General features: G+C 23.8%; 1 protein-coding gene across 1 annotated transcript; it reads left to right on the top strand.

Annotated features, from left to right (window-relative positions):
• The first annotated feature begins 3,611 nt into the window (after nucleotides 1–3,611).
• On the top strand, nucleotides 3,612–4,739 carry LOC145846762 (uncharacterized). Its single transcript, XM_082953380.1, has 3 exons — nucleotides 3,612–3,752; nucleotides 3,890–4,132; nucleotides 4,218–4,739. The coding sequence occupies exons 1-3, from the start codon at nucleotides 3,669–3,671 to the stop codon at nucleotides 4,461–4,463; spliced, it is 573 nt and encodes a 190-aa protein (XP_082809506.1). The 5' UTR covers nucleotides 3,612–3,668; the 3' UTR covers nucleotides 4,464–4,739.
• Nucleotides 4,740–11,330: the final 6,591 nt, after the last annotated feature.

Genomic DNA, 11,330 nt, shown 5'->3' with positions numbered 1-11,330 from the left:
ACTAAACATTACACAAACAACAACAAAGTTTTAGCTTTCGATTAAAATAAAAAAGAATTATAGCAAACTAATTGATACTTTAACTTATATATAAATTATAACACTAAATGCAAAAAAAAGTTTTAAACTGTGTAAATAAAGAAAACATCGAAAAAAAATTTGACTATGCAATACTGTTAAAAAAATATTTGTAAATTAGTAAAACTAAATATATTCTATATATAAGCTGTATTATGATCCTTTTGTGAATGAAATAAGTAAATAATAATAAAAGTATCTGAAAAAAAAGTTTCCTTTTAAATTTCATGTGTAAAAGTGTTTTATTTGTTTTCAGCATTTTTTATAAAGTTATTTCAACTACATGAAAATTAAAAAAAAAAACTTTTGGTCTATAAGTATGCTAAGTCTGCAGAAAGCATCTTGTGGTGTTTTAAACTATATAAAAGATTAGTTTTAATCAACAACTTTTTGATTAATTTATTTATATAAGTTACATTTTTCATACTCTAATTTCTTTATTATTTAAAACTTATTATATTTTTTAAATTAGATACAGTTATATAAAGCAAGAGCTATAACTTTGGAAGTAAAGTCTGTAACGAAGTTTAATTTAAAAAAAAATTATAATTTAACATTAAAATTGTTCTATGTTTTCTAGGTGTTAAAGGCAAAAATTGCAATTGTTTTAAATTTTATCTTACTTTATTTCAGTTTAAAGTTAGGTCAAAGTGTAAGATATACGTGCATAAGAAGATTTTGAAATACCTTACAAGACGAACACTTAAAACTAACAGACGTGCTTTATTAGTTAAACTTAAGATAGATGTTTATATAAAGGTAATTAGTAATAATGGCCTTTGATATCTACAAAAGTTGACCATGTTTAGCGACGTGCTTTTTTTACAGTTTGAAGTTATAATGAACTTGAAGGCTTATGTTTGTTTTTTATTTGTTTTGAGCTGTTAAATGTAAAGTGTTTTCTACACATGAATGTTCAAAAAAATTTTAATTTTTACAAAGAATATTGCATTCTTATGTAACTTGAATTTAAAGTGTCATGTTGTATAAGTTTTTGTTATTGCAAAAAAACCGTTTGACCAAAGTTTGTCGTAAAGTTATACTATATTTAAAGAGTAAACCACCAAAGTTATCTATTGTAGATACCGTTGAAAAATAATTTTCGCTTTTAATATATGAAACTAGCTTATTTTTTTCTTAAATGGTTTTTTTTTTAGTTTTTAGAATTACATTTCAAATAAACTTTAAAACAATAGTTCTTAAACTAAGATAGCAATTAGGGTCGACATCACTAACTTTAATTTGCAATAATGTTTTTATATAAAAAGTTTATATAAGAATGTTACTCATACATGATTTTGGCCCAAAAACAGCGATCTTCTTTGTAAAGCCGAATTTAAACCTAATAAATACTTTTCGTGGTCAATTAATTTATCATCATGTTAAAAAAGATAAAGCTATAATAAATAAATACTTATGCTTTCACAGTTTGTATAAAACATCTAGATTCAAACTAAAAATTATACTTTAGAAACTTATATTTTCTTTAAGAAATTTAAAAAAAAAATTTGATATTTTGATTAGTACATGTATTTATATTTTTTATAACGTTGTAAAAGTTATTGATTTTTTGTTTTTAGTTTTTAATAAGATTTGATATTGTAGTGCTTTTAGATATTAGTTAGTTTAAACAATTTTGATTATCTCTTATGAATAATTTTTGTAAAACTCCTTTTACAGGTAAAGTGAGCCAAAAAATTTTGTTTTGAAAATTACAAGTAAATTACAAGTACTTTAACAACTAATTAGAAAGTAACAATCCCTTTTTTTTCATGATTAGTGTTAACAAAAAAACTTTTTTTCTAATCTACTAAGCTATTACTAGTTTTGCGAATTTTAATGCGAAGTATAACAAACAGGTGTTGTTTATTTAAGGGTTTGTTTGAGAATAACGTATATTTTTTTAATATATTTTCTTTATTTTCAGGAATACATAATATTACAGAATATTTTTTTAATTTCGGATCACCCCATTGTAGTATACACACCCAATCCTTTATTAACTACTGTATATTTACTTAAGTGCTGACTGCTATTCATTGAGCGCTTTTTGGTTAAGCTACTAGCATAAAAAAAACAAAAACTGTTTGTTTTCTAGGCAATTGTCGGCTTAAAAAAAGACTTTTTTTAAACAAGCCTTGAAATTAATTTTACGTACTCAATTCTTATTGCTCTATAAGACTTTTTACGTTTTTCAAAACAATTTTTTTGCTAATAAGCAGAAAATTTCAATATACAAATAAAGGTATTGCTTATCAAGTTTGTAGTAAAAATTATGTAAGTCTATGACTTAATAGTACTTTAAAAGTCAATAAACTAAGTTTATTGGTTTTCTTTTAAAAGTATAACGAAAACAAATATGTTTTAGAACATATATTTATCAGATACTATGAAAAAACTACTAGACAACTTAGTAATTTAAAAGTAACATACATAATATTTTTATGGGGTGTATTTATTTTAATCTTTTAAAAGTTGAAAATTTTCAACGAATACCAGAGCACTAAAAAATTTTTGAACTATACTGAAAATTAAAGATTAATAAACTTCCCAGATAAATTCATGTCTAACTAACCTATAAGAAAATTAAATGTGATTAGTTAAAAACATGTTGGTTTAAAATAATTTTACTTTATATATAAAAAAAAAACAAAGTAAGCTTTTAAAAGGATTGTAACTAAAAGTGTTACTGTTTTAAAAAATTAAGTGTTTTAGTTTTAACTGTATTAGTTTTTTTCCACGACATGAAACTATCTGAAGACGTTAGGTTTCAGTTGAATGAACATTTTATTGGAACAGAAGTTTAGTAAATATGATAAAGAAAACGAAGATATTTCTAAAGGGCCTGAACAGTTGAAAGACCTCTAGCTCGGTCGTCGAGCTACAAAATAATAATTGTGATGAGTTTTAGCAACTCTCTTACAGAACTTAAAAAAAAATTCTAACGTTTTCAAAACTGCGAAAAACGCTGTTTTGAGTAAAAAATTGTTAAAAAGTATAAGCTAACAAAAATAAAACTTATAATTAAAAACTTATAATTTTGTTAGTAATATCGAAAAACAAAGCTTCTTAAAGTATTTGATAGTGCTGCTTAACTGGATTTCATAAGCATTTAGCTATTAAAAAAAGTGAAATTTTTCAGAAATATTAAAAACTATAATTATGCTGAAAAGCTGACAGATAATTGCGAAGCATTTAAGTTTGTTTGTAGTTTCTATAAAAAACATTTTAAATAGGAGAATTTTTTTCTACAAATTATCCGCTTACAAACCTTAATTTGAGTTCGAAGTTTTTTTAGTAATAGACCGGATTTAAATTAAAGGCTGAGCTTAACAAGCAGTTTAACAAAAGTTGCAACACGGTGGTTTTATTTTGTGGGAGTTGCCTTTGAGAAGCACAAACCCCCTTTTTGGTTAATTCTTACTTAATGTTGGCCACACGATGTCGCTATACTGTTTCATTCTCTCGTTTCTTCTTTTTCTACGAGTGCTGTAAATATAAGTTGGGCCAAAAGTTTGGGTTTAAAGCATAAGTACTACTTCAAAAAAAAAGTTTGATAACATTTACCTAAATATTTTTCTTTCAACAATATGATTGAACGCTGTGTTGCAATGGAAAAAAATAGAAACAAAAATCAGCTTATAAACAGATGCATTCCTATTACAGAAAGACAGGTAAGATATTATTTGGTAACAATAAAGTTACATACTTCTGGTAAACAAACTTATTGCTAAACAATATAACTTTTATTTTCAAGAAATTTTAATAAAAACCAAAACAGTGCATTTCTAAAACGTTTTTATAAACAAAGGCTGCCTCATACAAAAGATGTGACTCGTATGAAAGTGATACTTCTGATTTAAGTTCTTCTCCCAAGTTCATGCCTCGTGCATCAAGCGAGTTCAGCAATATTTTGTGCAAACTGAAGACGACTAAAGACGACGAAAAAGTTTCGCCTCCCAAATTCAAAAGTGAAAAGTTGAACGGTATTCTAGTATGTCACAAGCAGAGAAAAACTAAAAAGTTTATTCCCTCTTCTAAACCTAAAAGAAAAGTATGTTTGTTTTCGTTTTCTAGATCATAATATGTTAAAAAAAAATATCATTTAAACTTAATTTTAGTTATATATTTTTTCTTAGGTTCATTTTGACGAGAAGACAATAACAACGACGGCAGAGTTTGGCGAAACAGCAGCCATGTACCGATCAAGGTCGTTTCAAAAGAGAACGATGAACAAAAGCAGAGTAGAGGACAACAATAGACACAATAACGATATAACCATTGGCATTTTTTCTTGCGACGATGTTTTGAATGAAAAAGTTTCAAAGAATATTTCAATTTTCGATACTTCTTCTGTTTTTTCTTATTCAGGAAAATTTACCTGAACAATTTGGTATTTGTCACTGTTTTAGACTCAGCAGTTTTTAACGCTTTATAGGAAATACTTTTACAAATTAACGAAGACGATAAGGTATGATGTGAATATATCATTAAGATGAGTAATATTTTCACCTAGTCTTTTAGATATATTTTTGTTTTTCTTATTTTGTTTTTCTTAAAGTATAAATGTTCCTTACAATGACGAAAATAATTTGTTGTAAACATATTCATCACACTACTACTTATATCGTTTGTTTTATTTTATAAATTTGTAGCTTTTCACTGCAACTTTCAATCATTTTGTATGTATACTATACTGTAATAAAACAAAGAAATAATTGCATCATTTTTTTTTCTTTTTGCTTTGTAAATCTAAGCAGTTATTATACATTTAGCCTAAAGACCTGAAAAACAATAAATTGCTTTACAATCAAATCAATTTTGACTTGTAAAAGTTTCATTAACATTTTTTTACAAATGAAAAGTTATAAGTAAAATAATATAAAAAATTTAATCTTTTGTTATCATAAATAAAAACTTGAAAAAAATTTTTATGACAAATAGCTATAACAGTTGTTTTAATACAAATAATAAAATATTATCCAACTTAAACAGCTAAGATACTAAAAAAAATTAAACAGATTAAAACATCAAGTACTTAAATTTCTATGGCTGTTTATTATTATAAATTTACAAGTATAGTAAAATAATAAAATTTAGTACTGTTATAACCTTTGTTTTTTAATTGTTATTCAAAATTACATTCATTCACAGCTTATTTTTTAATTTATTTCTTAAAAAGCAACTTATTCTTTGAAGTAATCGTTAAATAAATAGAAAAACAATAAAATCGCTTTAATTCTCCTTATAAATCGTAGAAAACTTAATTCTACTCCTAGACATTTTAGCCAATTAGAAAAAAGTATTCTGCTACGTAAAATCACAAAATAAAAAACTTTTTTACTAGCTGTTTGATAAAGCTTATGTCTTTAAGATAAGCACTGAAATTTTTGGAATTCCTATAAAAAAACATTAAAAAGTATATAATTAAAAGTTTAACTTTAAAATTGAGTAATTTACTTAAAAATCAACTGTCGTATAGTGCTTCAACTTTATATAATAAAGACTTCATTGAAAGTTCATTGAAGTTTTATATGTAAAAACCAATAATAACGCAGGTGAAGTATCGCAGAAACTGTTAATAAAAAATATAGTTTAATATACTCAGTCTAAATTAAATGACTACATGATACTTAAAAATAGCAATCGAAATAGGTTGCAAGTAAATATAAGTTAAATACTATATTGATACTTATTTCTTCTTAAAAGCTGTTTGAAAAATTTAAAGACACATAAAAAGTTTTTCTTAAAACAACTCCCTACATAGTAATTTATAAGTATGTCGTAAGATATATTAATTATATGTTAACCATTGTAAACTAGCTAAAAATAGAAATCTAAAGCATGATATGGTATTTAATTTAAAATTACAATGTTACTAGTCTCAAAGTAGGCTATTATAATTTATAGTTTAAAATCATATTGAAATAAGTATGTGACTTACAAAAAACAAAGAGTGTTTTATTTTATTTTTTTTTAATGTTATAAATCTTCAACATTTTTCAAAAAACCTTTAAAAATCATATAACCGGAACTACGGACCTACAAACATTATGGCAAGCAAAGTTTTGTGTTTTTGTTACTTTTGTAAGCATCACATTACTACGAAACCACAAGCCTTAACTTGACAATAACAACGACACTTGATGTACTACTGTCACATGTCACTTGAAAAGCAAAGAGAAACAACTTTTGTAAAACGAATACGCACATTTACTATTGTGGTCTGAAATCTATCTCCAGTTCGTACTTTAAATGAGTCTTTAATAATTGCTAACTCAAATAAACATACTATAATACTAATTTCTACAATAAAAACTTACACTTAAATACAAAAGCACTTTTAATTAAACAGTTAAATTACTGGAAAAAACTATTTATTACAACTAAAAATTGTTAGACCCTAATAAAGACATGTTTTCGAGTAGAAATATGTAGCAAATTCGGTTATAAAATAGAATGCATATAATAAGCTTAAAGTTAATAAAACTTTTATTTTCAAATATGTTCACGAACAGAACCAATCATCTAAAATATATGAAACTTTTTTTTTCATTTATTTTTGATATAAATAACTTTATGTTAATTCTAAAAACTTTATTTGGTATTATAAAATGTGTCGTATTATGTTTTTATTTATTAGTACTTTCAAAAGTATCTCATGCCCAAGTTTAATAAGTCTTAACTTCAAATGTATTTAGAAGTCATACTGTATGGAATTTTAAACTTTTAGTTCATTACGTATATGTTAAACATTCTAAACTATAAGAATTAAAAAAATAGTTTTTTTAAAGCTATCAACTTTTAAACTACATTATCTAAAAACTTATCATATCATACAACAATTGTTCTGCACTGTATAAGAGGTAAAACCTCTGAATTTAAGTACAAAAAGAATTATACTACGCTACTAAACCAGCCTAATTTGATAATTAACTAGTGGTTTACAATTTTATTAAGTTTACTAGAACTCAATAACTTTATGTTTTTATATCAGTTTTGAATATCTTAAAGTCTTTATAATTATTGTTATTATGATTATTATTATTATTGTTTACTGAACGATACAAAAAAGCGCTCAAAAAGTTTGGTCTAAGGACTTGGTGTACAGAGGAACCTTTCAGTTATTGAGTCGTTCACCGATACGAAAAATGGCCTAAAAGAATATATAAAAGTGTAGTTTATCATATAAAAATAGTTTAAGTTTTATAAAAATAGTTTAAGTTTTATAAAAATAATATTAATTTTGACTTTACTTTTTATTGACCAAATGAAAACTGATATTAAGTTTTTTTTATTGTATTTTGAAATTAAGTTTACTACAAACTAATGCTTCTTTTTGACATAATTCAAGTCTAACTCATCCTTGCAACATGAACAAGTAAGGTATGACGCACTTATTAAGTAATATTACATGTTTAATATTTGCTTCTCATTCATATTTGTGTTAAAACCGGTGGAATAACATGTAAAACAAATTGTAAGCAAACAAATATTAAGTTAGACCGAAAGTGTTTAAAGTGTTCTACAACTTAAGACTATAAGTATTGGTAAACATTAACATGAGAAACTTTACATAATAAAACAAACAACCAAAACTTTTTAAAAACTTTGTTTTTATAAAAATATTATAAACTTTATAAAACTAACTATTTGTTTTAGCTTTAAATATACACTTTTTAAAGTTACTCCTACTGGTCAAAATTAATTTTTACTAGATTAATCAGCTTTTAATCAGTTCAAACTGTCAGGTACTTTTTTAGTTTTTTCTTATAAACGTTATAGTATTAGTTAGTTACTGTAGTATATAGATAAAGTATTTTTAAATAAATTTGAAAATTAACTGCTAAATATAGTTTTTTTTTTCTTTTGTTTTCATTATTTCGAATAACTGATAGCTTAAGAAACACAGCAACAAAAAAAATTTATAAACTAATGAAAATTTCAAGAAATCAAAAACTTTTGGTACATAATATTATTATACTATGTTTATGAATTTAGTTTCTACGAATAAATTAGGCTGCTAAACGTAATATATTTATTAAAATATTAACAACCTATGAACTATTATTATTGCTAACAATTACGATTTACAAATTGAAAAGTATAGACTTTTATAAATTCAATACACTGACTTTTATAGACTTCTATTTAACTTACAATTAACGTTTTGTGAAAAAAATAATCTTGAAAAATATATAAGTTTTATGTATTACTTAAAAAAACAAAACAAAACTTTATCATGAATTAATTTTAAGTAAAACAGTATTGTTCATAAAAATTAGAAATAACTATATCTTATTAAGTGATTAAGAGCATGACTTCCTAATAAACAAATGCATTACCCAACGTTCAATACATTTTATTTCAATAAAACAATTTAATTGAAATTCTTATAAAACTTTTAAATAATAAGTCATTTCCTTTACATTTTGAAGTTTTTCGTTTTTAAAAACGAACTGTCAAATTACAATTGATAAAACAAATACAGTTTAACATAATATTTGCCTACAAGTTCACAACATTAATTAGTCTTGTTTTATTGTGTTCTTTGAAATCCCAGAATAAACAATCTCCGAAAAATTCATTATAAATTATTTTTAAAGTGCTACGTTCTTATAATACATTGAATTTTTTACCTTTATGTGGTAAGGTTGTTTGAACAGCAAGTTGAACGAACTAGAGCTACGATTAACTGTAAACAACAGCTGGACACTTGTTTGATTTTGTTACATTTGTAAGAAAACTATTGAATCAAAAAAGTATAAGGTGGCTGTTGAAGAAGACTTTTTTTAAATGTTTTGTCAAATTTCTAAACTACAGCTAAGAAGCAAAATTAATAAACTCATAACTACAATTAAGTATTTTTTCTTGAAAATAAAAAAAACATCAAAACCATTCTTAAACTTCTCTAAAAGTTTTAATAATTTTATTTTTAAACTTTGAATGAAGTTATGAGTGTACTGTATAACTTTTAACAAAGTATATTGTTTAACAATATTATGTTCCAATAGATTTTATTACCTAAAATTGGTAAGTATTGTATTTTAATATATGTATTTTTTTGGTTCTCCTTACAATTGCAATAACTTTTCGTAATTCAACTTTTTTTTATCAACTGCATGTTTTTCTATAAAGTAATTTTACTTCAAAAAATATTTTATTTTACTTAAAAGTTTTAAAACCTTTTGTTTAAAATGTATCTAAAACAAATAAAAGAAAATATGCTTGCTTGACTTATATATATAGAAAATTATAATCGTTTATTAGATATTTTTGTGCAAATTTTTATTGTTTGATTTATATATTTTTGAACTATACTTCAACTTTTACTGACTATCTCTGTTAGGTAAAACATTATTTTTTTAAACTGGGATAAAATACAATTTTTCTCGTCTAACTATTAATGAGAAACCCTTAAAGAAAATATAAACTTTTTAATATTGTTTATTGAACGATTAAAAAAAGGCGTTCAAAAAGTTTGTTCTAAGGATCTGGTGAACGAAAAATCCTTTCGGTTACCGAGTCGTACACCACAGCTTACTTGATAAATACCTCTTTAAAATAAGTTCAAGTTTTTAGAAGATAGTAAAGATTAAAAGTATCTCATTATTCAAAAAAACCTTTTAATACCCCTATTAACAAATTTATAGGCGACAAAAGACTAAAAAGATATGGAATTTGTTCTAGTATTAATTTTTTTTTAACTTTAAAAAAACATTGTTAAACTAATAAACTATTGAAAGCAATGTTGTTTAGTTAACTTACTTTTTTTTTAAATGTTGCTGAACTATTTTTTTCACATGTAGTTTCTTTTAAAATAAAATTTAAACATGTAATAAATAGTAATCCTTACTTTTATTTACTCGTATTATTGTCAAAAGTTTGACAAACATTTATAAAACAGGATACGTTTTTTTTGGATAAATGAACGTTTAAGTTATTTCTTTACCTTGCCAAAAACATAGTATTTTAACAATGAAAATAACGTGTTAAATAATTATTTATTTTACTCAAAAAGCGTTGTTTAAACATTTGTTCTTCTTTAAAGAGCATGTGATATGAAAGCATTCAAATTAATTGAATTTTGCTTTTTAAAATGTACTTTTTGTAAACTAAACAAATTTTAAAACAATTTTTTGTATGCTTAATTGAATTTTCAAAAAGCTTTATTTAAATAAAGCACAACAAAAGTCAAACAAGAAATTTAGTTTAGTTACATAATTAGTGTTTCATTGAACCTTAATTTTGCTAATTGACACTTTTTACTTTTAGTGTGAACGACCTATCACCTTGACTATTGTCTACAAATTTTAAATTTCAGTGTAATTTATCATAAACTGAGAGGGAAACTAAGAACAAACTTTGTTTTTAAGTTTTCTTCAAAATAGAAATTTAGATAATGGATTGCAAGCGTCATTCTGTTAGCGCGAAAGTATACGACAATGGCTCTTTAGTTGTTTCCGAGGAAAATCTTAACAAAAATTGTAACAAACTTTAAAGTTTCTTTTGATTGATGATAAAAGTTTGAATTTAATATCTAAATATTTAAGGGCTTTGTTTATGGGTCACTACTTCTTAAGTCTGGTTTTGTAACTTTAAATTATAAAGCAGAAACAAAAAAATACTGCACAAAAATAGGTAAAAAATATAATGATGCCAAACAATTATATAACTTTAATTATATATGTTTTAAAGTTTAAAGTTTTTGTTTTCATTCACTTTATTATCAAAGTTAATTTAGGTTAACGTGTTATTTGAAAAATAGAGTTCGATTAAATACAGAATAAAATCATTTTAAAGATCTTTACTGGTTTTTTTTATTAATTGTATCGAGTTTCCCAAATTTTAAAGTATTTATTATTTTTCTATAGGTTTTCTTTTAACGTAATTATTTTCTTTAACAATACGAATTTTTAAAACTATGCTGATTAACTAAACTTTATCTCTGTTTTTTAAACGAAAATTTTACAACTTCTAAAGTAATGTACTAACAAAGTTTCTTAGTGTAATAAGTTATCGGTAGTTTTTATATTGACTTAATTACACATATGTTTAATTTAACTCTTTTCGATTTTTTATTTGATTTCTTTAGTGTTGATTTTATTACTTTTTAGTTTTTTTTTTTCCAAAATATAAACAATTAAAAGCGTTCAAAAATTGTACAATACATATCAATTTTATTCATAAAGGTGAACGAACTTTCAACAAAAAGACTTTTACGTGAAAACTAGAAGGGAAATTAATATTCC

The sequence above is a fragment of the Thalia democratica genome, chromosome 1 (genome assembly GCF_965202585.1).
Source record: "Thalia democratica chromosome 1, ktThaDemo2.hap1.1, whole genome shotgun sequence".
Classification (NCBI taxonomy): domain Eukaryota; kingdom Metazoa; phylum Chordata; class Thaliacea; order Salpida; family Salpidae; genus Thalia; species Thalia democratica.
The sequence above is the reverse complement of the archived record's forward strand: the minus strand, read 5'-3'. Positions and strand labels throughout refer to the sequence as shown.